Below are 25821 nucleotides of genomic sequence, written 5' to 3'. Positions count from 1 at the left end.
TGGATGCTTGAGCACCTGTCCTGGAGGGCAAAAACTCAGAGGCCTGAGAGAGTTTGGGTCATTCAGGGGACGGGCACAGGTTTAGTGCTGCTGAGCCGTGGAGTGTGATATGGCTGTGAGGAGACGTGAGGTGGGGCCCTGATCGTGGGAGCTGATCCTGAGAACACAGCATATTAGGTGGAGGTCAATGAGGACGTTGCTTGGGCTGCAGGGTGGAAACTAACCCGGCCATCCCACCTCCCCCTTCCTATCACAGTCCTCCTGGACAGACAGCAAACAGACAGCAGACAGACGGATTCGTGGGTACCAGCTGGGCTTTATTGGAAACACTGCAGTCTGGGCATGGAGAAGTTGTGCTTCCACCACACTCATCCACACTCACACTCACACTCACACTCCTGCCCCGCCCCAGCTGGGTCAGGTCTGGGGCAGGGGAGCAGGAGGCCTGGTCCTCCCTTCTGGTCCTTGGTTCCCCAGGGCTTCAGTGATTCACATTCTTTCCCTCAGACACAGGGCTCCCTCTGGGGCTATCATGGGCTACCTGCTGTAGCGCTTTCCCTGGGGGAGGAAGGAGAGGCAAAGTCATGGGCTGGGGTCTTGGACAGGGGCTTGCAGGGAGGAGGCAGGGCTGGGGAGGGCCAGGCTTGCCTTGGCTGAGTTCTTCTGCAGTCTCCGGATGATGCGGCCCACCCAGGGCTGGTCTGGGGGTGCACAGAGCTGGTGACCTCTCAGTGTGGTGAACCTGGAGACAGAGGTCAGAGGTCAGAGAAAATAGAGCCCTGGAACCCAGCTTCCTGGCAGACCCTGGTGTGAGGGGCAGCGGCTGGGGACCACACCTAGGAACCTGTTTCAGGGGCTTCCTTGCAGAGGTTGGGCTTGGCAAAGAGAAGAGAGATAAGAAGGTGGGGGTGGGTTTCCCCAGGGGCTGATGGAGGAGGTGAGGTTAGTCAGGCTTGTCCCGCAACTCACACAACGGCAGACACACTGCAGCCATTGTTGATGAGCAGGTAGCGATAGGCTCGCACCAGGAATCCAGGGATGGGGCGCCGGGCCACAGACAGGCAGCAGTCTTCAGCGTCGTTGGCATCTCCCAGAGCTGGGGTAGGATTAGTGTCAGGACACAGGGACACTGAGGAACGGAGGCCACAGCCCTCACTGGCATTAAGGATGCCTGTCTGTGTGTGGCGGCAGCTAGACCTGATTGATATTCGCTAAATATATTGAAGCACTTCTAAGCAGTTCGGCAAACGACCGCTGTCCTGAGCCCCACAAATGCCCTCCTGCTGATCACCCCAACTTCTTTCCCAAGTCCTTTCAACTTCCCCACAAATGGAGAGTTCACGCTGGTTACAGTGTCAGTTGGGGGAAGGATGTGGGGTAGGGAAGGGGGTGGGGTGGGTAACAGGAGGGGGGCATTAGCAGAACTTAGGAGTTGTTAAATTTTTTGACCCTTCTTAGACCAGTATCTCCCATTCTCTCCACCTTAAGAAAGTATATACTGTTCTCTCCCGCCTGTGAAACTGAGGCAGCAGGAAATAGAGCCTGAAGAGAGGGGGGTAGTCATAGGCCCTGGATACACCAAGAGACAGATACACATGGGAATTCAGGGACCCAGGTACACCGCCACTCACAGGCACACACACGGGGCACAACCCAGGTTCACTGAAACATGCAATCCTAACTCACAGAGTCCCTCACATCCAGCGTCAAGCAGTCTGAGCCCTAGACACCCCTGTTACTTGCCCCCCACCCGAAGCCTCCCCTCAGCCTTACCAGGGGAGGTCCAGAGAATCAGCAGGCTGAGGGCTAGTAGTGCAGCTGCATGGGATGCCATGGAGGATGAGCGGAGACTGACTGCCAGCAAGCTGTGAGCGTGAGTGAATCTGGGCAGAGTCTGTGTGAAGCCGAGGCCTGGCTGGGAGTGGGTGAGAGTGCCGAGAAGTGCGGTGTGTGAAGGGGTCTGGGAATGTGAGAGTGGATGAAGCTGGAGGAAGCTGTCCCTTCCACCCATTTATGGCCTGGAACTTTCACTTTCTCTGCTCAGAAATTCCCCTCCAAGTCCGTTCTGTGGATTCCCCTCTGCCCCCCTCTTTCTGATGGAAACTGACCCTGCCCTCCCTCTTTTCTTCTCTTCTGCTTTCCTTGGTTTCAGCTCTAAGAACCTAAGCAGCCTGCAGTCTGGCCAAGAGAAGGGGACCTTGTGCTGTCAGCTCCAGAGAGAGAGTCTGCACTATCACCTCCCTGGTGGCATTTGTGTCATCAGCCACAGGGCTGGCCTCTAGATGATGGTTGGGATGGAGGGGCCTGAGTGAGGAGCTGCGTGCCCTTCCCTAGGTTTATCCCTTATCCTCACTCTCTTCTCTGTGGTTCTTCTCTCTGGTGCTGGTGGTGATGAAGAAGACTCCCTGGTGCCCTCAGAACAACCATGGAGCCTGGGGTAGCCTCCCCAGGTCATTACAGTGCCTGCCCATCCATGGTCTGGGAACCAGTCTCTCCCTTGAGACAAGCAGAGTTGAGAAGGAATGTTCCTTGGAAGGAGGCCCACCACCTCTTCCCACATCTCAGACCTCTGGGATTCAACCTCCTGACTCAGCAGCACTGTCCCTTTCTTGAGTTACCATTTTCATATGCCCAACACCTGGGTCAACAGAACAGCTGGAGGGAGCCTGGCCTGGCATAACTCCCTTCATCTTTCCCTTCCTCTGGATCCTGGAAACCAAGAGGGGATTTCTAAGGAGAGGGGGCTGGCCAGCTCATATTCACACAAATCCCCAAATTCCAAGGAATAGACAGATGGGGGTGGGGACAAGTGATTTCCCATCTTTATGAGAAAAACTGGAGATAGATCAGAAGTCCTCAGAAGAGAAATTAATATGTGGGACACACATTCACCCATCCCTACCCAAGCTCTGAACCCTCTTTTGGATGGGAGAGTGTTTCACTCATAAGTTTCTGACTTATTTTCCTTTCCATCCATTAATAATAATAGTAGTAATAGTATTTCTGATGTTTACTAGGTGCTAGACTTCATACCAAGGACTTGACCACTGTTACCTTGCTTAACTTTCCCCAAAAAACTAGGAAGTAGTTTTTTTTTTTTTAATAGATTTATTTATTTTTGGCTGCATTGGGTCTTTGTTGCTGCGCGCGGGCTTCTCATTATGGAGGCTTCTCTTGTTGCGGAGCATAGGTGCGCGGGCTTCCGTACTTGTTGCTTGCAGGCTCTAGAGCACAGGTTCAGTAGTCGTGGCGCATGGGCTTAGTTGCTCCGCGGCATGTGGGATCTTCCCGGTCCAGGGCTCAAACCCTTGTCCCCTGCATTGGCAGGCAGATTCCTAACCACTGCTCTACCAGGGAAGCCCTAGGAAGTAGTTTTTATTATTATCATATTATTATCTCTTTTAACACATAAGGAATGAGGCTCAGAGCACAAGGTCACAAAGGAAATAAGTGTCTTGAACTGAAGCATCTTTAAGATTTACACTCTTTCCTACCATCCCACACTGCCTGTCTGCCACTGATCACACAACAGCACAGGGGAGTGAGGCTCTACACATAGCATGCCTAGGTTGGGATTTAGATTACATTACTTGCTAGCTGTGTGACCATGTGCAAAGTATCTGGTTTCTGTGTCTTAGTGTCCTTATCTGTAAAAGAGGAATGGTAATAGCTTTTAATTCTTAGGATTAAATGAGGTAATCTGAGCAAAACCCTTAGTTTAGAGGCTGGTACACAATGAACACTCAATATTAACCATTATTATTATTCTATCCTTTTATTCAGATGTCTGTCAGTGCATCTATCTCTCCATCTTTCCATGGATCCTTGTCTTTATGGTGGTTCTGATTATTCTCTGTTGCCCCACCCCCGTCCATTCTCCACTCTTCTCTGCCCTGCTCTGTTCTCTAGAAGAGTGACCTCTACAGACAGTATTACTCAGGATCCCTTATCCTTTAGCTTCTGTTTGGGCTTGGCCATGGGAGACAGCAGCAGGATATAAGTGGTAGGAGAGAGAGGTTGGGGTATTAATTCTCCAAATCCTTCATCTTGCTATAGTTCTGACAGTGAATAATTTACTCTGTGGCAGTTGTTCTTAAAGAGTGGTCTTTGGGGGCTTCCCTGGTGGTGCAGTGGTTAAGAATCCGCCTGCCAATGCAGGGAACACGGGTTTGAGCCCTGGTCCGGCAAGATCCCACATGCTGTGGAGCAACTAAGGCCGTATGCCACAACTACTGAGCCTGTGCTCTAGAGCCCACGAGCCACAACTACTGAGCCCACATGCCACAACTACTGAAGCCTGCGCACCTAGGGCCCGTGCTCCGCAACGAGAGAAGCCACCGCAATGAGAAGCCCATGTGCTGCAAAGAAGAGTAGCCCCTGCACACTGCAACTAGAGAAAAACCCACGTGCAGCAACGAAGACCCAACGCAGCCAAAAAAAAAAAAATTAATTAAAAAAAAGAGTGGTCTTCGGACAGCAGCATCAGCATCACCTGGGAGCTTGTTAGAAATGTAAATTCTCAGGTCCTACTCCAGACCTACTGGAGCAATCCGTATTTAACACACCCTTGATGACTCTGATACATGCTGAAGTTTGAGAACCACTGATCTACAGTTAGCTTCTTTTGGGCTGCCTCCTCTCCGTGGGTTTATCTCTGAGGCTCCCAAAACACTGTTCCTTCCTCTGACCCCTTCAGGCCTTGGTATGGTAATGGTTTCCCACTATTGCTGAACCCTGAGTGCCTCACTCTTCCTTGTTGGTTCCTTAATCTTGACCCCCACCTCTTAAATAGCCCCTTTATTAAAATCTTTCTGGTTAGACTTTTTTTGAGTGTGCCATCTGTTTCCTGCCAGGATCCTAACTGATACAGTAAATGGTACCAGAAGACATCCCAGGAAATAGATTTCCAAAATGGGATCCTGGGATTGTGTTGCTCATATATTTGCTGAGCGCACAAACCTCCTTGCATGGGGAAAGAGGACACGAGTAAATCCAGAACATGAAGAAGCATCACCATTACTTAAGACTATCACTAAGTGAGGTGCAGTGTGGGATGCTGATGGAGGGAAAGACATTAGGAGATAAAATGCCTCAGGTACTTAATTGCTATGGCCGCAAATGGTGATTTCAAAGGGTCTTACATATATGGTTGGGTGGGCTGCCTGTTTCTGATTGTGCTGGCACAATTACAGAAGAAAAAGAAAAGTTTAAGAACATGAAATTCTATAACTGATTCACTTTGTTATAAAGCAGAAACTAACACACCATTGTAAAGCAATTATACTCCAACAAAGATGTAAAAAAAAAAAAAAAAAAAAACCCAGTAAAGGTTAAAAAAAAAAAAAGAACATGAAATTCTAATTCAAGTTATGGGTAGAGATTCAGACAACTTCTATGGAATTTTTTTTAATTGAAGTACAGTTGATTTACAATGTTGTGTTAGTTTCTGGTGTACGGCAAAGTGATTCAGTTACATGTATATCTATGTATCTATTCTTTTTCAGATTCTTTTCCATTATAGGTTATTACAAGGTATTGAATATAGTTCCCTGTGCTCTACAGTAGGTCCTTGTTGTTTATTCATTCTATACGTAGTAGTGTGTATCTGTTAATCCCAAGCTCCTAATTTATCCCTCTCCTCCTAATTTATCCCCCTTCACTATGGAATTCTTAAGTCATCTTTAATTTATGTGATCCATAGCCACATGGCAGATATGGCTCAAACCCCAAAACCGATTGTATGTGTGGTAGAGTTGCAACACCGGATAAATGCACAACCCCACCATATTCCTAATATTAGAATAAGCGCACTCTTGGGAAGGAGAAGGACTCTGAGACTTGGGATGGGGACATTTAGGCAGAGATGAACAAAGCTGAGAATTTTGGACCTTTTAATTCCCTTAAACCTTCCTTGCTGGCAGAAGAACACTCCTCCCCCTGCAAACCATGAATGATCCAGCCTTCCCATCCATTAAAAAATATTTTTAATAACTCCCTGGCAAAAGGCATGGAGGGGTCCTCTTCAGGATCCACCCTCACCACCCTTCATAGCCTCCAGGCCCATAGTGCGAGTTTGATTCTAACATAGCCTGGATGGGAATGTACAAGGTATGCTCCAAGAACAATAGCGTGTACACTGAAGGAGTTGCAAGAACTTGTCAACCGTATTGGGAGAATCTCGGGGACCAGTGTGGACAAATTTGTTGATATGTATGCCCTTATCCAGGATTTGGGTATTACTGTATTAGCTGAGCACCTGGGAATGGTGTTAATAATCTGTTGAGTTGGTTACTGGAAGCCTGGACTCAACAGTGGCCTATGATCAGTGAGGCTGGGGTGCTAGAACCTCACTGGCATATTGTAGAACAGTCTTCCTCAGAATCTGAGGTGCATATGATTCACTGGGAGGTCTTATTAAACTGCAGATTCTGATTAAGTAAGTCTGGGTGAAGTCCAAGATGTTGTGTTTCTAACAAAGTTGTAAGTGATGCTGATGCTGCTGGTCCTCAGAATATACCTTGAGTAGCAAAACAGAGGAAAGAATGCAAAGGTTACAGAGATGGGAATGTTGGAGGCCCCTCTTATGTGCAACCACTAACTCTGAAGGGTCCAGGAAGATAATTCCTTCTCCAAGGCCATAAGAAAAGCACTGGTGATGAGAACACTAACTATGAAAAGCACTGTAGTGGTTTCTTTTTTTTTAAAATAAATTTATTATTTTTTTAAAATTTATTTTTGACTGTGTTGGGTCTTCGTTGCTGCGTGCGGGCTTTCTCTAGTTGCGGCGAGCGGGGGCTGCTCTTCGTTGAGGTGCGGGAGCTTCTCGTTGCGGTGGCTTCTCTTGCTGTGGAGCACGAGCTCTAGGCACGTGGGCTTCAGTAGTTGTGGCTCGCGGGCTCTAGAGCACAGGCTCAGTAGTTGTGGCGCATGGACTTAGTTGCTCTGCGGCATGTGGGATCTTCCCAGACCAGGGCTCGAACCCGTGTCCCCTGCATTGGCAGGTGGATTCTTAACCACTGCATCACCAGGGAAGCCCTGTAGTGGTTTCTTTAGTAGGCAGGAGATGAGGATGGGAGATGTTCTCTTGGGACTGGGCAATCTCATTTCAAGGAGAATAATGGAATCTTTGAGTGGTAGAGTCTAGATGCTCACCTTCTGAGCAATAAGATGAATGAAATTATTAAATAAGCTGCAGGGACAAGTGGTAATCATTGTGCTTTGCCCATAAGGATCTGTGGTGGTAGCTAATTGATCATAGTTTTCCTAGGAATGAAATAGATGGACAACTTACTGACCCATATAAGTGTAAAATGTCTAGGCCTGGTAGGGAGAAACTTGATTCAAATTGTATTGGGGATTTACAGTGTTTTACCCATTTCCTTGACTTAGATCAGTTCCCCAGACCTGAAGCCCCTTGACTGGATGGTGGGGGTGGGTGGGAAGGCTTGAGTGTTTTCACAGGTGGACTCTATATATCTTTCTTCTAGTCAGTTGTCCTCAAAGTGTGGTCCCTGGACCAGCAGCATCAGCATCAGCTGAGAACTTGGCAGAAATGCAAATTCTTGGGCTCTGCCTCAACTCCATTGAATCAGAAACTCTGGGAATGGCCTAGCAATCTGTATTTTAACAAGCCTTTCTGGTGATTTTGATGTATGCTAAAATTCGAGAATCACTTCTCTAAGCCTTCCCTAGAGAGATCTGTAGCCGTTTGCCAGGGTGAATATGAATGGTGAACAGAAAACATTCAGATCTTTGGGGGATTATTAGATACTGTCTCATGTTAATACTAGTCTTGGGGACCCAAAACCCCACTGTGGTCCACTAGTCAGAGTAAGGGTTTATGGAGTTCAGGTGATAGAAGGATCTTGGTTCAGGTCCATCTCACAGTGAACCTGTAAGACCTATCCAGTGGTTATTTCTCTAGTTTCAGAATGCATAGTGGGAATAACTATACTTAGTAATTAGCAAGGTCTCCACACTGGTTCCTTGACCATGGAGTGAGGAAAATTATGGTAGGAAGGGCCAAGTGGAAGTCCTTTGAACTGTGCCTGCCCCACCATGTTCCCCCCTACAATAGTAAACTTAAAGCAATGCTTTGTTGCTAGAGGATGTGCATAGAATAGAGCACCTTCAAAGACTTAAAGATGCTTCAGCCCTTGGTACAGCATATTACAGCTAATAATCTAACACGTGCCTTCTTTCTGTAGCTGTCACTTAAAGACCATTGAAATCCATTCGTTTTCTATAATGACAGAAATACACCTTCACTGTTTTACCTCAGGGATATTATCAGCTTTCCTGCTCTGATTATCATAAGATAATCTGGATATCTCACAGAATATCGAAGCAGTCCTTTAAACTGATGACATTATGTTTACTGGCGCACAAGAAATAGCAGTCGCCCTAAATGCCTCAGTAAGACCTATGTATGTCAGAGGGAGAGAAAGAAATCTTCCAAAAATTCAGGATCCTGCAACATAGGTAAAATTTCTAGGCGATTAGAGGTAGGGAGAAGCTGAAAACCAGTGATCTGGGGAATGTTGCACACTTACCGTGAAGAGGCACAATGCTTAAAGAGCTGTTTGGATTTTGGAGGCAACATACATCATAGTTAGGTGTAGTACAGCAAAATATTTATTGGATATGGCATAAAGCTGACAGTTTTTTTTTTTTTTTTTTTTTTTTTTGCAGTACACGGGCCTCTCACTGTTGTGGCTTCTCCCGTTGCGGAGCACAGGCTCTGGATGCGCAGGCTCAGCGGCCATGGCTCGCGGGACTAGCCGCTCCGCGGCATGTGGGATCTTCCCGGACCGGGGCACGAACCCGTGTCCCCTGCATCGGCAGGCGGACTCTCAACCACTGCGCCACCAGGGAAGCCCCAAGCTGACAGTTTTGAATGAGGCCCAGAGCAAGGAAGGGGTCTGCAGCAGGTCTAGGCTCTGGGGAAAAGTTGCCTGTCTACTTGGGCCTTATGACTCACAAATCCAGGGAATTTCAGATTGTCTGTGGCAGAGAAGGGTGCGACAGGAACCCCAGAAGGAGCATTACAGGAAAGACCCTTAGGGTGTTGGAGTAAGGACATACCTCTTCTGCTAACGATTATTTACTCTTTGAAAATCAGTCCTGATTTGCCACTGGGCCCTGGTTTAAAACTCAGACTATAGATCACCCAGTGACCACACAACCTAGGGTGTTATCTATAGCAAGTCATATAGTTGGATGTGCATGGCCAGCGTTCCACTTCAAAGGAACATTGTACATTTGAGACCAGGCCTTAGAAATTTCAGAAGGCATGAGTAAAAGTGTGGGGAGGTGACTCAGATTCCTACTTTTATTGTTTTCTGCTTCTTCTTCTGATTATACTTACGCCTTCATGGAGAAGTTTTCTATAAACAGTTAACAGAGAGAGGAAGTGTATGGTCTTGATTTTCAGATGGGTCTCTAAGGTATGCTGGCATCAGTCAAAAGTAGACAGTTGCTTACATTCAGGTGTGGCCCTGAAAGACAGTGGTGAAGGGAAGACCTCTCAGTGGGCAGAATTTCAGGCAGTACATTTAATGTCCACTTTGTCAGAAGGAGAGATGGCCTGAAGTTTGGAGCTATACAAAATCATGTGCAGTGGCTTCCCACAACAACCTTGCCCTCACCTCTGTAAATTGACCCTTCACTAAATTCTTTTCTATTAAGACTTTTGGGTCATGCCATTTGTTTCCCTCCAAGGTCTTATATGATACAAGAGTATAGTGCAGAGCTGGCATAAAGGTTTCACATAAATTTCAATACTGTCTTCCTGGAATGCCTGTTGGGAAAGATCCTGAGAATCAGCAGCAAAGGGTGAAATCATGAACTAATAATAAACAAGGGATTTACACCACATTCATTCAATAAATATTTATTGAGGGCGTCCTATGTTCCAGACACTGTTCTTGGCAGTGACATGATCTGGCATGTGTTAAAGACTCCCTGTGGCTGTCGGATGGAAGATAGACAAAAGTGGTGCAAAAATGGAAGCCTGGAGACCAGCTTGGAGGCAATTGCAATAATCCAGGGAGGACATGAGGTTGCTGAGAGTTGGTGAGAAGTGGTCAGATTCTGGAGACATTTTCAATGTAGAGCCAGTGGGCTCTGCTGAGGGGTTCAGCATAGGATATGAGAGAAAGAAGAGAAAGAGAGACAGAGAAAATACTTCAATGTTTTTGGCTTGAGCAATGTGATTGTTGGAGTTATATTTACCAAGATGTGGACGACTGTAGAGGAGTGGGTTTGTGAGAAGGTCAGGAGCCTTGTTTTTTTTTAAAATTTTTATTGAAATATAGTTGATTTAGAATGCTGTGTTAGTCTCAGGTATACAGCAAAGTGATTCAGTTGTATATATACAGGGGACTGCTGGTCCACTGGTCTTTTTTAGATTCTGTTCCGTTACAGGTTATTACAAGATATTGAGTATAGTTCCCTGTGCTATACAGGTTCTTGTTAGTTATCTATTTTATATATAGTAGCATGTATATTTTAATCCCAAACTCCTAATTTATCTCGCCCTCCAGGAGCCTTGTTTTGACTTTTTAAATGAAGCTGCATTTTGGACATATAAGTGGAGATGTTAAGTACATAGTTGGTAGTATGAGTCTAGAGTTCAGGGGAGAGATTCTAGCTGAAGATAAAAATTTGGGAGCATATGGATGGTATTTAAAACCATAAGACAATGAGGTCATCAAGGGAGTGAGTGTAGATAGAAGGGGTCAAGTTCCAAGACCTGGAGCTCCCTAACACTGACAGATCAGGGAGAAGAAGAGGAATCGGGGAAGGTGACAGCTGTCAGGTGTTCTGATGGTACCTTCTATCATGGCAAAAAGGGGGAGGGCATAGGCCCTATGGGTGGAAGGTTTAAGGCACCAACTCCCCAGCCATTGGTTTAAATGATCCAGTGGTGGGGTGGTGGAGACCAGGGAGGTGGGTTTGAAACAGTTTCTGACCACACCCATAGAGCCCTCAGTGTGCTACCTGCTTTACCTAGTTCACCCTCTTCTCAGCCACGTGGCCTTCTTGGGGTTCCTGGTTCAGTGTGAGTTTTGGACAAATCTCCCAGCTCAGGGCAGTTCAGCTCATCTTGGCACCACACTCTCCCAAGGAGCCCGCTCAGCCTTCATGCTCCCTGGTCTGATCAAATCCATGCCGCAGGGGTGGGAGATCTTGGGTGGAGGGCACTTTAGCCATCGAGGCAGGTAAGGCAGCAGCGAGGCCGGGAAAGTCAACCAAGGCCATGGTAGGAGTGGGAGTACCAGGGAGTAAACGGTTGTGGAGAGCATCTCAATTAGATGCTTAATAAATGTTTGTTGAATGGATGAATGTGAGTATCAGGAGCTGTGTCCCTGGGGCTGAGCGTAACTGGTGTGCCCGTCACCCGCGTGTGTGTGTGTATGTGTGTGTGTGTGTGTGTGTGTGTGTGTGTGTGTGTGAGAGAGAGAGAGAGCGCGAGAGCTGTGGCTCTGTGTCTACGTCTGTGCCTGATGTGTCTCCTCTCCCAGGCCTGCAGAGGGCGCACCAGCCTGGGAAGGGAGGCTCTGGAGTGGGCGCCGCTCTGGCTCAGGGGTGGGTGGGCGCTGGCGGGTGGGGGGTGCTCTAGCAAGGGCGGGATGCGGCCCTGACCTGGCGGGCTGCCCAGAGAGACTGAGAAGGGCGTTGGGCCCAAAGTCCGTGGGCCTGGCACGGCCTCTGGTTCTGTCCCCGCTCCAGGCCCCAGCTGGTCCCGAGGCCGAGGGTCCGGCCCCAGCTCCCAGCGCGCGGGTCCCGGCACACGGGCGGAACGTGCAGAAGGGAGACTCGGGTTGCGGGTGGGACCCGCAGCTCCAGGACCTGGGGTCGGCGTGGGCTCGGGAAGCCCCCGGGCGGCGATTACCCCGGGCCGAGCACAGCGGCTGTCCCGCCAAATCTCTGCCACTCGGGCCCCTGAATCCGCGGATACTCGGCTGGGCAGGCTGGGACGCATGGGCGGCCGGAGGCCGGTGTTTTTCCGTGAGTATTTGTCTTCCCCACCCCAAGTATTCCCAATTTATCCTGAGGCCAGGGCGCCCAACGTGGAAGACAGGAAGCAATGTTTGTCTTAAAGGCTGAAGGAAGTTCACATTACCTCCGGGACTTCCTTCGCAACATAAATAACCCGCACCCGATTGATTCCTTAAACCACGTAATTACGGTGCCAGCTCTAAGAAAGGTTTCTTTCAACCTTTAGGTTGAAACCATAGGCTTTCAAGGTTTATTGAAAGCCAAACTGTGTGCCCGGCGCGACGCTCGCTCGGTGCCGGAGGATGAAGTGCTTTCACCTGGACAGGGACGGAAAACGAGTTTGTCCTGCTCATCAGTGGACGTGGGAAAATTCCAGACCCCTGGTCTAGCATGAGACACATTTGAGGACAAATAATAAAGGGGGAAAAAAAATCCCAGAAAGATGAAGGAAATGAGAACAGTAGTGTTCAACCCACAAGCCTGTTTGCCTTTGGAGGACGGAGGACCGCGACGACGATGCTGCCTCCTAGTGGCGGAGTCGGGCAATGAGGCCAAGTGGAGTTTAACATCCCGTCCGCTGTGGGTATTCTGAACCGAAATTGGCGCCGGCTGCTCAGGTAATCACAGGTGGAGTTCGGTTATTCATTTAATATTAGATTGAAATTTATTATTAGCACAATCCAGGACTCTAAAACAAAAGTCTTCAAGAACATGGCATCAGAGTTTCCCTGGGGTGTTTTTGTTTGCCACCAACTGGGAAATGGATTTCTTGAAGAAAATGAAGTTTTCAGCTTCCTGACATAGCTAGCTAACACAATCTCTGTAGGGGAACTGCAGAAGAGCCACCGCTAGAAGAATACCAAATATAGGCATTAGAAAAAGGCTTGGCAATTTCAACACCCATAAAAGTGGTAATTCATTGATGGCAAAGGAAAGATACATTGATGATTTTTAACAAAATAGCATCACTTTGTCCCCACATACAAGGATAAATAACACCTGGACATGCAAAGAAAAAGAACTTCACAAAAGAGGTCAGTTGAAGCTGAAGACATTTTCACAGGTAAATGATTAAAGCTAGGACACAAATTAATTTTGAGCTTTCATAAATAGCAAGTATAGACCCAGTCCCCCTGACCTTCCTGTGCCATAAAGCTGGGCAGAAGATGCCAAATATGTCAGTGGTGCTGTGCTGGTAGCCCCATAGTACCCCATTTTTGAAGATGTCAAAAGAAAGATCCTGTCATTGGTGATCATGTCCCTCTAATGACTGATGAGTAAAGAATGAAATAGTGGCTAGCGAACATGTGGCCCAGGTACCATGGAGGGAGAGGAGTGTTAAGAAATCTGGTTGCTCAGTTTGGAATTAGTTTCCAGTTCATATGACTGAGGTTGTTAAGACATTTCTATTAGCTGTAATTCTGGGAGCTCTTACTAGCCCCATCCATCCTTTACATTTGTGTCAAAGAGGCCCTTAAAGGATTTACAAAGAAGGAGTGAGCCAGGGGAAGCAGAAGGCTTCAGACTTTGAGGCAACACTGACAAGAGGGAGCTGGCCCACCATTTCGTAATTGTGTGTGGGTGTGTTATCATTTCATGGAAGAGATAGTGCTGAAATCATTTGAAAACATGGTATTAGTAATTTTCTGAATGGCACTGAGGGTGACATTGTTAGAAGATAGTAATTACTGTTAAAGGAAATTCCAGGGGTTACAGTGAGTTTTCATGTGTGTTTGATGATGGTTTTGTAAATTTGGGGGATGACTGATCTTTGGAATTTTTTTCTTTTCACATTTCTAGTAAAAGCCATTAATTGTCTTACTGTTGAACACTGGCAGACTAATATTCAGTAAAATATTTCTTTTTACTGTATGCATGAGCATCAATTTGGAAGTCCTCCAACTTTATAATTCCATTTTATGCTTTATACTTATTTTTACTGAAATATTTACTTACCTAAACAGCAATCTTCTGGAAAGTTACTTTTATCTCCCCTCCCATTCGGGTCTTTGTGATTTGATGCCTTTACAAATGTATACACACACCAGAAACATTTACTTTATTTATTTTATTATTATTATTTTTTGGCTGCGCTGGGTCTTTGTTGTGGAGCGTGGCCTCTCTAGTTGTGGAGCGCGGGCTTAGTTGCCTTGTGGCATTTGGGATCTTAGTTCCCCGATCGATCCCACGTCCCCTGCATTGGAAAGCGGATTCTTAACCACTGGACCACCAGGGAAGTCCTTAGAAACACTTACTTTAGTTTTAGTTGGGGCTCAAGAAGGAGTGAAAATAAATTCCTGTGTTTAATTTGCCATCTTTACTCTGAACTCCTACTTGTCTTTGAATTTGGTGGTGTTGATCTTTCCCCCTGTGGTTTGTGTTTTATGGTTTTATGTTTAACAAGTTCTTTTTCTACCTCAAGGTTATAACCACCCTCACCTATATTGTCTTCTATAACATATATTTTAAACATTAGGTCTTTAATCCTATGATGAAGTGTTTGAAAAATACTGAGGCTATGATAATGGGAAGGTAGAGGTATTTTAAATAAAGGAAGAACAATTTGAATCTTTATGAAAAACAAAAAGCTCAGTGACAAAAGGAAAGTAAGCACAGTACGCTACTTTGCTCTGCAGTGAACAACATTTACATGGTCATCATAATGTAAATTCTGATCATCGTCTAAATATAGTGGTATAGCTATATTTAGAGGATAGGGTGACAGGAGAAGAGGGTTCGTAAGAGAGCTAAATCTCCACTTTTTATAATAGGAAGTCAATAGGTAACTTAAAAAAATTTTTAATTATTTGGTTGCGCCGGGTCTTAGTTGCAGCAGGTAGCCTCCTTAGTTGTGGCTCACCAGCTCCTTAGTTGTGGCATATGAACTCTTAGTTGCGGCATGCATGTGGGATCTAGTTCCCTAACCAGGGATCGAACCTGGGCCCTCTGCATTGGGAGCATGGAGTCTTAACCGTTGTACCACCAGGGAAGTCCCTCAGTTGATAACTTTAAAAATAGGTAAATGAAGAAACAGAGGTATGAACAAAGTATTTAGACATATGGCACTAAGTCCTAGAGGAAGTAGCTTAAAAGTTGCAGGAAATGGTTGTTCAGAATAAGCCTTTTGGTACTTTCTGATTTTTTTTAACCATGAGTATGTATTATTTGATTTTTTTGAATTATGGATCTTACAGAAAGAAGACAGAACAGGACAGTATTGTCAAAGATGAAGGCAGAAAAGGAGAGTAGGGACTCATTCTCTGATAAGATAGATATTATATTGCATGCTAATCAGGGCAGGGCTTGAGGCAAATACCAGCTATGCAGTGTGGCAGGATAATTTAGTGAAATATGAAGTTTTGTTTTGTTTTGCCTATGTTTTCCTTTTTTTCTCTTTTTGCTGATGATTTTCTTTTCTCTTTAGAGCAAGCGAGGGTTTTGGTAGGGCTGAGAGTAGTAGCACCCTGATATTAGAGTCCCTTCTGCCTTTGTAAAAGTCTAAAGCAAACCTGGGAAGAGGTTATACCTTGGAGGGACTGGGAAGAGGGAGGGTTTTGGAGAGAGTTCTTGAAGACTGTGGAGGGGATTGGTGTGTATGTCCAGCCAGTATGGGCAGTGGGCTTCAATCCTTGACTGGGATGAAGCAAGCAAGCCATCTGAGTAGATGGCTCTGGGGAGATGTCTGGGGAAGCTAGGTCCAAGCCTGGAGGCTCTCATAGCTGAGCTCCCATGGCTCAAATGTGGCACAGAGCTAAGAGTTTGAGAGTCCAGGACCTGGGGAGTCATACCTGCTGGGAACACAGGGGCCAAAGCATTCACTGGTGAGACTGATGTCCAATGATGGGATGAGGTAGAGGGCATGTAGGAAGCCTCTCCTGTGCCTTGCTGTTTCTTTGACCTTTACACAGCCCTTGGCAGATGGGACCCCAAGAATGCCAGCGCTCTGGTGCAGGGGCTTGGAGTAGGTTCATTGAAAGAACATTTTATTTTATTTTTTGGCCATGCCATGTGGCTTGCAGGATTTTAGTTCCCTGACCAGGGATTGAACCCCGGCCCTGGCAGTGGAAGTGCCGAGTCTTAACCCCTGGACTGCCAGGGAACTCCTGAAAGAACATTTTAAAGTACAGTAAATCTTGAACATCTGAGTTTGTAGACTAAGATCACACCTGCTGCATGATGATAGGTAGGGAGCATCCCCTGTCTTCACTGTACTCAGAAGGAGCAGAGAGCAAATACTTTAATGACTATAATAAGCGGTAAGTGCTGTGGCATGCTCAGGCCCCGGTGGAAGGAGAAGGTGGTGGCAACCACCTCTAGTTCCTTGCCCCTCTCCCAGGATCTGTTCCCTTCTTTCCCGCGTGGCCTGGCCCCATCTAATGGTCCTCTCTCTCCTAGCCTAAGGGCGAAGCGGGGAATTGGAGGATCTCTGCTCTGGGGAGGGAGAGGTAGAGGAGAGTTAGACTGGAGCCTTCTTGGAGAGGAGACTAATTTACATCTGAGTTCTGGGGTTCCAAATTCCTGCCATTGGAGACTTATTCCTTGGCCTCAAGAGGTTAAAGGGGCTAAAGTGCCCCAGGCCCCACCTAGGGGAGAAAGGAGAAAAGGGAAGGGGAGGATGCTTTCCCAACTGGAAGGAAGCTGAGGGAGGAACAGAGAACTCAGGAATAAAGAGCACATAGCCCCATCAAACAATAAGGAGAGGTCATAGACCCTGCTTCACTGGTCAGGGCGGAAGGGAGTCCTCTGGGGTCTTTGGGAGGAGATAGGGGCTCTCGAGGGCTCCCAGGGCTGGAACTCTGCGTAGGGCAGGTTTCGGTAGAACTTGTGTTCACCTGTGTTACAGGCAGGCCCAGGCTCCCGCCTCCCTCCAGTAGACCCCAAGGAAAGGGGAGGCAGTCCCCGGTGAAGCTGGGAGTGAAAGAATGCTGGGCGGAATCAGGGAAGGGATCTCTTCAGGGTCTCAGAGGCCTATGCAGCTGTTGGGGACATGTGCCTGGGATCCACTGTCTCTTCATTGGCAGGGATTTCTCAGAGACCAGGGGCAGCCCAGGTCCCACCCTGCCTGTCAGCCTCCCTTTTATTGCCCACAGGTCTGGGCACCTGGGAAGCAAGGAAACTCTTGGGGTGGGTGAGGATATAGAATTTGCCAGCCTGAGCTCTTGGCCAGGACCCCAGAGTGTGTGACTCCACCCTGTGGTGACAGTGGCTTCTCTGTGGACACAAACACACAGGAACAGATACTTGGGAGGAAGGCCAGAATGGCTGTTTATTCAGTTAGGTATAAATCATATTTACAAAGACGAGTTGGGTGCAGTGTGGAGCACGGTCAGGTCCAGGGCCCTGGGTGACCTTTCCTCAGAGGGGACAGTCCTGCTGCCACCTCTCACATTTCCTATGGGACTTTCCCTTCTCTGCCTCTCTAGGCCTGGCCTGATGTGGGCAGCTCAGCCGTGCAGGGTAGGGTGGGTATACAGAAGGGGTGGTTGAAGCTGGAGAAGGGGTGAGGGGAGGCCAGCATGGGGTGGCTGCTCTGGGCCCCCTGAGTCCTCCTTCTCTCCTAGCCCACCTCTTGTCCCTTGGGCTGGGGCTCCAAGCCCTGATGAGACTGGTGGGGACCTCCTGGGTTCCGGGCTCGTCACTGGGCTATGGCCCTTTTGGGGTCTCAGTCCTGGGAGGGCAGAAGAGGGCTTTGAGGGGATGATCAAGGCTCCCCTTCACTTCCCACCCCCCGTCCCTTTAGCTTCCTTACCTCTTACAGCCTTTGGAGCCCTTTCCCTTCTTGCCAGACTTGGTGGCCCTCTTGTCCTTCTTACAGTCCTGGGCTGGTTTCCATGGGGCTGCTGGCTTGTCCAGACGCTGCATCAGCTGCTGCACCCAGACCTTTTTAGGGTCTGCACATAGCTCTGGCTGAGAGCGTTTCCGAGGTGAGAACCTAGGGTTCAGGGGTTAGCAAGCCTGTCTTAGTCTTGCCCATCATGCCTTCCCACTCAGCTGCCAGCCTGCACCCACCCCCTTGTACCCACTTACAGGATAGCTGGGAAGGGGCAACCCAGGCTTGGTTCCTGCTTCCGGTAGCTGCGGACAACGTGGGTGGGAATCTTCCTTAGGCTGTACCTGAGGCAACAGTCCTGTGCTCCTCCATCACTGCCTGCAGGTGGGGTTCACAGGGAGTGAGGGGCTGCTTGGAGGCTCCTACCCCGGCCTCTCCACCCCCTTGCCCCCATCCTAGGCAACTCCCTCCTTGATACCTTGGGTCTGGGGGATGCAGAAGGCCAGAACTAGGACCAGGATGCTCAGAATCAGCGACTGAGCCATGGCCACGGTAGAGCTCGGGCGAGGTGGTGAGCTCCAAACTGGGGGTCCGTGTGTGGGCTGGGACTGGTGTGCTGCCTATTTATGCAGGCAGACACTTTCACTTCCCCCATCCCCAGCTACTCTGTCCAGGCAAGTATAGGGATCTCCCTCCTTTTCCTTCCTGAAAGACAGATCCTGTCCTGGCAACCAGCCTCACTAGTATGCGGAAATGAAAACTTCACACAGCCATTCAGTCCCCCAAGCTGCCTGAGTCTACCTCCTCAATATTAGTTGAATCTGAGAGGCTCTCCTTTTTTTTAAAAATTAAAATTTTTTTTAAATTTTAATTTTTTTGGGCTGTGCCTGGTGGCATGCGGGAATCTTAGTTTCCTGACCAGCAATCGAACCTGCACCCCCTGCAGTGGAAGCGTGGATTCTTATTAACCACTGGACCACCAGGGAAGTCCCTGAAAGGTCCTCCTTCTATCCCCAGCCACTGTCTTGGTGCAGGCCTTACCACCTCTCCTCTGGAACACTGTGATTGCCTCCTTGTTTCACTCAGGCTCCACACTCTCCTGTTCCTTCAAGCAGGCTGAGGACTGTTCCTAAAATACAAATCTGACTAATGAATTGTAAGAGTTCTTTGTACATTCTGGATAATAGACCCTTATCAAATATATGATTTGCAAATATTTCCTCCCATTCTGTGGGTTGTCTTTTCACTCTCTTTTAAAATTTTCATTGGAGTACAGTTGCTTTACAATGTTGTGTTATTTGCTACTGTACAGCAAAATGAATCAGCTATACATATACATATATCCCCTCTTTTTTGGATTTCCTTCCCATTTAGGTCACCACAGTGCATTAAGTAGAGTTCCCTGTGCTATACAGTACATTCTCATTAGTTGTCTATTTTGTACATAGTATCAATAGTGTATATGTGTCAATCCCAATCTCCCAATTCCTCCCACCCACCTCCCTTTGCACCTTGGTATCCATACATTTGTTCTCTACGTTTCTGTCTCTATTTCTGCTTTGCAAATAAGATCATCTATACCATTTTTCTAGATTCCACATATATGTGTTAATATATGATATTTGTTTTTCTCTTTCTGACTTACTTCACTCTGTATGACACTCTCTGGGTACATCCACGTCTCTACAAATGACCCAATTTTGTTCCTTTTTAGGGCTGAGTAATATTCCATTGTATATATGTACCACCTCTTCTTTATTCATTCCTCCATTGATGGACATTTAGGTTGCTTCCATATCCTGGCTATTGTAAATAGTGCAATGAACATTTGGGTGCATGTGTCTTTTTGAATTACGGTTTTCTCAGGGTATATGCCCAGTAGTGGGATTGCTGGGTCATACGGTAGTTCTATTTTTAGTTTTTTAAGGAACCTCCATACTGTTTTCCATAGTGGTTGTATCAGTTTACATTCCCACCAACAGTACATGAGGATTCCCTTTCCTCCACACCCTCTCCAGCATTTATCGTTTGTAGATTTTTTGATGATGGCCATTCTGACTCATGTGAGGTGATACCTCATTGCAGTTTTGATTTGCATTTCCCTAATAATTAGCGATGTTGAGCATCTTTTCATGTGTTTGTTGGCCATCTATGGCCATCTATGGTTTGTATGCCTTCTTTGGAGAAATGTCTATTTAGGTCTTCTGCCCATTTTTGGATTGGATTGCTTGTTTTTTTGATATTGAGCTGCATGAGCTGCTTGTATATTTTGGAGATTAATCCTTTGTCGGTTGCTTCATTTGCAAATATTTTCTCCTATTCTGAGGGTTGTCTTTTCGTCTTGTTTATGGTTCCCTTTGCTGTGCAAAAGCTTTTAAGTTTCATTAGATCCCATTTGTTTATTTTTGTTTTTATTTTCATTACTCTGGGAGGTGGGTCAAAAAAAATCTTGCTGTGATTTATGTCAGAGTGTTCTGCCTATGTTTTCCTCTAAGAGTTTTTTAGTGTCTGGCCTTACATTTAGGTCTTGAATGCATTTTGAGTTTATTTTTGTGTGTGGTGTTAGGGAGTGTTCTAATTTCATTCTTTTACATGTAGCTGTCCAATTTCCCCAGCACCACTTAATTGAAGAGTCTGTCTTTTCTACATTGTATATTTTTGCCTCCCTTGTCATAGACTAGGTGACTATAGGTGTGTGGGTTTATCTCTGGGCTTTCTATCCTGTTCCATTGATCTGTATTTCTGATTTTGTGCCAGTACCATACTATCTTGATTACTATAGCTTTGTAGTATTGTCTGAAGTCAGGGAGCCTGATTCCTCCAGCTCCACCTTTTTACTCTCTTGATAGTGTCCTGTGATGCACAAAATTTTAAAATTCAGTTTATCTATTTTTCTTCGGTTGTCTGTGTTTTTAGTGTCATATTTAAGAAACCATTGCCAAATCCAAGGCCATGAAGATTTCCCCTTATGTTTTTTCCCCCAGCTTTACTGAGGTATAATTGACAAAATTGTATATATTTAAAATATACAATGTGATGATTTGATATATGTATACATTGTGAAATAATTACCACAATCAAGTTAATTAACACCTCCATCACTTTACATAGCTATATCTTTTCCTTTTTTTTTTGTAGTGAGAATGCTTGATATCTACTTTCTTAGCAAATTTCAAGTACACAATACAGTATTATTAACTACAATCACCATGCTGTACGTTCGATCCTCAGAACTTAATCATTTTATAACTGAAAGTTTGTACCCTTTGATAGACATCTCCCCATTTTCCCCACCCCCAGCCCCTGGCAACCACCATTCTACTCTCTATTTCTATGTGTTTGGACCTTTTTTTTTATTCCACATGTAAGTGATACCATACAGTATTTGTGTTTCTCTGACTTATTTCACTTAGCATAATGCCCTCCAGGTTCATCCATGTTGTCACAAATGGCAGGGTTTCCTTCTTTTTCTTATTGCTGCATAATATTCTATTGTGTGTATATATATATATATCTCACATCTTCTTTATCCATTCATCTATTATATTAACAGACACTTAGGTTATTTCCATATCTTGGCTCTTGTGAATAATGATGCAAGGAACAAGGGAGTATATCACTTTGAGGTAGTGATTTCATTTCCTTTGGATATATGCCCAGAAGTGGGATTGCTGGATCATATGGTATTTCTTGTTTAATTTTTTGAGGAACTTCCATACTGTTTTCCATTATGGCTGTACAAATATACATTCTCACCAACAATGCAAAAGTGTTCCCAGTTTCTCCACACCTTTTCCAGCATTTCTTATCCCTTATCTTTTTGATAATAGCTATCCTAACAGGTGTGATGTGATATCTCTGTGGTATTGATTTGCATTTCCCTGATGATTATTGATGTTGAGCATCTTTTCATATACCCATTTGCTGTTGGAATGTCTTCTTTGGAAAACTATCTATTCAGGTCATTTTCCCAGTTTTTAGTCAGATTTTTTTGTTTGTTTTGCTATTGAGTTGTAGGAGTTCCTTATATATTTTAGGTATTAACCCCTTATCAGATATATGGTTTGTAAATATTTTCTCCTATTTCCTCTGTCCCTAGGTTGCCTTTTCTTTTTGTTGATTGTTTCTTTTGCTGTGTAGAAACTTGCTTATTTATTTATTTATTTTAAAGAGCCGAGTCTTTAATTTGTTCATTTCTTGCATTTGAAGTACTTCTTGATGACATCCTTGACCTGAGAATCTTTGCCATAGTCCTTAACCACCACACAACTGCAACCAGCCGCTTGACAGGGTTTTCCCTCTCTGTCAGTTTTACAGAGTCCTACCCACTCCCCTAGTTCCTTGCTGTCATCAACCTTAATTAGGTTGATTTGATGTTTAGCATGGGGGACCTCCACCAACTTGACTTATACAGGCTCATCACAGTTGGATGCAGGCACCCAAAGATGGGCTTGGCACTGGTTTAACACTTTGCAGCTTTGCAAATTCCATGTGCTAGGCCATTGCGGATGAGGGTGATCTTCAGCACCTCTTGCAAAACAGTATTAACGTCCATTGCACCTCCAGCACCAGTGCCTTCCTCGGCCATGGTGGTGGGTAATGGGTGGAACTGAATCTTGAATGTACCCCAACCTCCACCTCTGAGTTACTCAGCGGAGGCAGGGAAAGAGTATACAGAAGCTTTTTAGTTTGATGTACTCCTACTTGTTTATTTCTGCCTTTGTTATCATATCCAAAAATATCATTGCCAAGACTGATGCCAAGGAGATTTTCTTCTGTGTTTTCTTCTAGGAGTTTTATGGTTTCAGGTCTTACATTTAAGTTTTTAATTTGAATTTTTGTGAGTGGTGTACAGTAGGGGTCCAGTATCAATCTTGTACATGTAACTATCCATTTTTTTCAACACCATTTTTTTTCTTAATTTATTTAATTTTTGGCTGAGTTGGGTCTTCATTGCTGTGCATGGGCTTTGTCTAGTTGCAGTGAACAGGGGCTGCTCTTTGTTGCAGTGCACAGGCTTCTCATTGCAGTGGCTTCTCTTGTTGCAGAGCATGGGCTCTAGGCATGTGGGCTTTAGTAGGTGTGGCATGCAGGCTCAGTAGTTGTGGCTCACGGGCTTAGTTGCTCCACAGCATGTAGAATCTTCCTGGACCAGGGATTGAACCCGTGTCCCCTGCATTGGCAGGCAGATTCCTAACCACTGCGCCACCAGGGAAGCCCCAACACCACTTTTTGAAAAGACTATCCTTTCCCCATTTTGTGCTCTTGATCCCCTTTCAAAGATTGGTTGACCGTATATGCATGGGTTTATTTCTGGGCTCTGTAATCTATTCCACTGGTCTATGTGTCTGTTTTCATGCCAGTACCGTACTGTTTTGATTACTGTAGCTTAGTAATATAGTTTGAAATAAGGAAGTATGATGCCTCCAGCTTGGTTTTTCTTTTTTTTTTTTAAACTAATTAATTAATTAATGTTTATTTTTGGCTGCATTGGGTCTTTGTTGCTGTGTTTGGGCTTTCTCTGGTTGTGGTGAGTGGGGGCTACTCTTTGTTGCAGTGTGTGGGCTTCTCATTGCAGTGGCTTCTCTTGTTGCAGAGCATGGGCTCTAGGCGTGTGGGCTTCGGTAGTGTGGCATGTGGGCTCTGTAGTTGTGGCACGCGAGCTTTAGAGCACAGGCTCAGTAGTTGTGGCGCATGGGCTTGGTTGCTCCTTGGCATGTGGGATCTTCCTGGCCCAGGGCTTGAACCCATGTCCCCTGCATTGGCTGGCTGATTCTTAACCACTGCGCCACCAGGGAAGCCCCTTGGCTTTTCTTTCTCAAAATTACTCTGGCTATTTTTGGTTTTACATGAATTTTAGAATTTTTTCTGTTTCTATGAAAAAATGCAATTGGAATTTTGATAGTGATTGCATTGAATTTGTAGATCACTTTGGGTAGTTATGGACATTTTAGCAATATTAATATGCCAATCCAAGAGCACAGGATATCCTTCCAGTTATTTGTGTCTTCAATTTCTTTCATCAGTGTCTTATAGTTTTCAGTGTATAGGTCTTTCACCTCCTTGGTTAAATTTATTCCTAAGTATTTTATTGTTATTGATGTTGTTGTAAATCGGATTGTTTCTTAATTTGTTTCCAGATAGTTTGCTGTTAGTGTATAGAAATGCAACTGATTTTTGTATGTTGATTTTGTATTCTGCAAATTTACTGAATTTGTTTCTTAGTTCTAACAGTTTTTTGGTGAAGTGTTTGGGATTTTATGTACATATATAAGTTTTCTTGCCTAATTGCTCTGGCTAAGACTTCTAGTCCTAAGTCAAATAGAAGTGGTGATAATAAACACTCGTCTTTTGTTCTTAATCATATGAGAAAAGCTTTCAGCTTTTCACATTTGAGTATGATGTTAGCTGAAGGCTTGTCATACATGGCTTTTATTATGTTGAAGTGCGTTCCTTCTATACCCACTTTATTGAGAGTTTTTATCATAAATGGGTGTTAAAACTTGTCAAATGCTTTTTCTTCATCTATTGAGATGATCATATGATTTTTATTCTTCAATTTGTTAATGTGGTGTATCACATTGATTGATTTGTGGATGTTGAACCATCCTCATATCCCTGGAATAAATCTCACTTGATCGCCATGTATGACTCTTTTAATCTGCTGTTGACTTTGGTTTGCTAGTATTTTGTTGAGACTTTTTACATCTATGTTCATCAGGGATATTGACCTGTACTTTTATTTTCTTGTAGTGTCCTTGTCTGGCTTTGGTATCAGGGTAATGCTGCCCTCATAAAATGAGTTAGGGAATGTTTCCTCCTCTTCAATTTTTTGGAAGAGTTTGAGAAGGATTGATGCTAATTCTTCTTTAAATGTTTGGAAGAAAAAAAATATTTGGTAGAATTCACTAGTGAAGTCATCTGGTCCTGGGTTTTTCTTTGTTGGGATGTTTTCATTACTGATTGAATCTCCTTACTTGTTATAGATCTATTTAGATTTTCTATTTATTCTTGAGTAAGTTTGGATAATTTTTGTGTTTCTGGACTTTATCCATTTCATCTAGATTACCCAATTTGTTGATGTACAGTTGTTCATAGTATCCTCTCATAACACTTTTCATGTCTATGAAATTGTAGTAATGCTCCCAGTTTCATTTCTGATTTTACTAATTTGAATCTTCTTTCTTTTTCCTTAGTCAGTCTAACCTCAATTGTGTCAGTTTTGTTGACCTTGTCAAAGAACCATCTTTTTGTTTTGTTTATTTTTCTCTATTTTTTGTAGTCTCCATTTCATTTGTCTCTGCTTTAATCTGTATTAGTTCCTTCTTTCTGCTATTTTTGGGTTTGGTTTTATTGACTTTTTCTAATCTCTTAAAGTGTACAGTTAGGTTATTGATTTGAAATCTTTTTATTTATTTATTTATTTGGCTGCATTGGGTCTTAGTTGTGGCACACAGGGTCTTTGCTGAGGCGTGCGGGATCTTTTTGTTGCGGCTTGGGCTCTTCATTGCAGTGCGCAGGCTTCTCTCTAGTTGTGGTGTGTGGGTTTTCTCTCTCTGGTTGTGGTGTGCAGGGCACGTGGGCTCTGTAGTTATGGCACTCGGGGTCCAGAGCATGTGGGCTCTGTGGTTTGTGGCACATGGACTCTCTCATTGAGGTGCACAAGCTCAGTAGTTGTGGCACATGGGCTTAGTTGCCCTGTGGCATGTGGGATCTTAGTTTCCTGACCAGGGAATTGAACCCACGTCCCCTGCACTGGAAGGTGGATTCTTTACCACTGGACCACCTGGGAAGTACCTGAAATCTTCTTTTTAAATGTAGACATTTACAGCTATAAATTTTCCTCGTAGCACTGCTTCTACTGAATCTCATAAGTTTTGGTATATTATGTTTTTGTTTTCATTTGCCTCAAAGTATTTTCTTTCTTTTTTAAAAAGATTTATTTATTATTTATTTATCTATTTTATTTATTTTTTGGCTGCATTGGGTCTTAGTTGTGGTATTCAGGGTCTTAATTGTGGTACGCAGGCTTCTCTCTAATTGTGGTG

At 45.1% G+C, this 25821-nt stretch overlaps 3 protein-coding genes and 1 pseudogene across 9 annotated transcripts in view; 1 reads left to right on the top strand and 3 right to left on the bottom strand.

Moving 5' to 3' along the window:
* IL11RA (interleukin 11 receptor subunit alpha) overlaps nucleotides 1-25821 on the top strand; it is a 131290-nt gene that overhangs the window by 28335 nt on the left and 77134 nt on the right. For all 6 annotated transcript variants that reach the window (XM_073806031.1, XM_073806030.1, XM_073806035.1 and 3 more), the window contains one exon: nucleotides 12230-12620. The gene's annotated coding sequence lies outside the window, so the exon portion shown is untranslated. The remainder of the gene's footprint in view (nucleotides 1-12229; nucleotides 12621-25821) is intronic.
* Nucleotides 303-2014, bottom strand: CCL19 (C-C motif chemokine ligand 19). Its single transcript, XM_033857910.2, has 4 exons — nucleotides 1774-2014; nucleotides 970-1096; nucleotides 649-742; nucleotides 303-558 (listed from the first exon to the last, which is right to left on the bottom strand). Exons 1-4 carry the CDS (start codon nucleotides 2009-2011, stop codon nucleotides 538-540), a joined length of 480 nt encoding a protein of 159 aa, XP_033713801.1. The 5' UTR covers nucleotides 2012-2014; the 3' UTR covers nucleotides 303-537.
* CCL21 (C-C motif chemokine ligand 21) lies at nucleotides 17244-18409 on the bottom strand. 2 transcript variants are annotated; one of them, XM_019940501.2, is made up of 4 exons: nucleotides 18252-18409; nucleotides 18031-18151; nucleotides 17753-17935; nucleotides 17244-17690 (listed from the first exon to the last, which is right to left on the bottom strand). In XM_019940501.2, the coding sequence occupies exons 1-4, from the start codon at nucleotides 18316-18318 to the stop codon at nucleotides 17666-17668; spliced, it is 396 nt and encodes a 131-aa protein (XP_019796060.1). In that variant the 5' UTR covers nucleotides 18319-18409; the 3' UTR covers nucleotides 17244-17665. The 2 variants fall into 2 exon arrangements, with proteins under 2 accessions (XP_019796060.1, XP_004313216.1); XM_004313168.3 differs by having other exon boundaries at nucleotides 17244-17671.
* On the bottom strand, nucleotides 21964-22448 carry LOC101328822 (small ribosomal subunit protein eS12 pseudogene; annotated as a pseudogene).

Source organism: Tursiops truncatus, chromosome 6 (assembly GCF_011762595.2).
Source record: "Tursiops truncatus isolate mTurTru1 chromosome 6, mTurTru1.mat.Y, whole genome shotgun sequence".
Classification (NCBI taxonomy): domain Eukaryota; kingdom Metazoa; phylum Chordata; class Mammalia; order Artiodactyla; family Delphinidae; genus Tursiops; species Tursiops truncatus.
The sequence above is the reverse complement of the archived record's forward strand: the minus strand, read 5'-3'. Positions and strand labels throughout refer to the sequence as shown.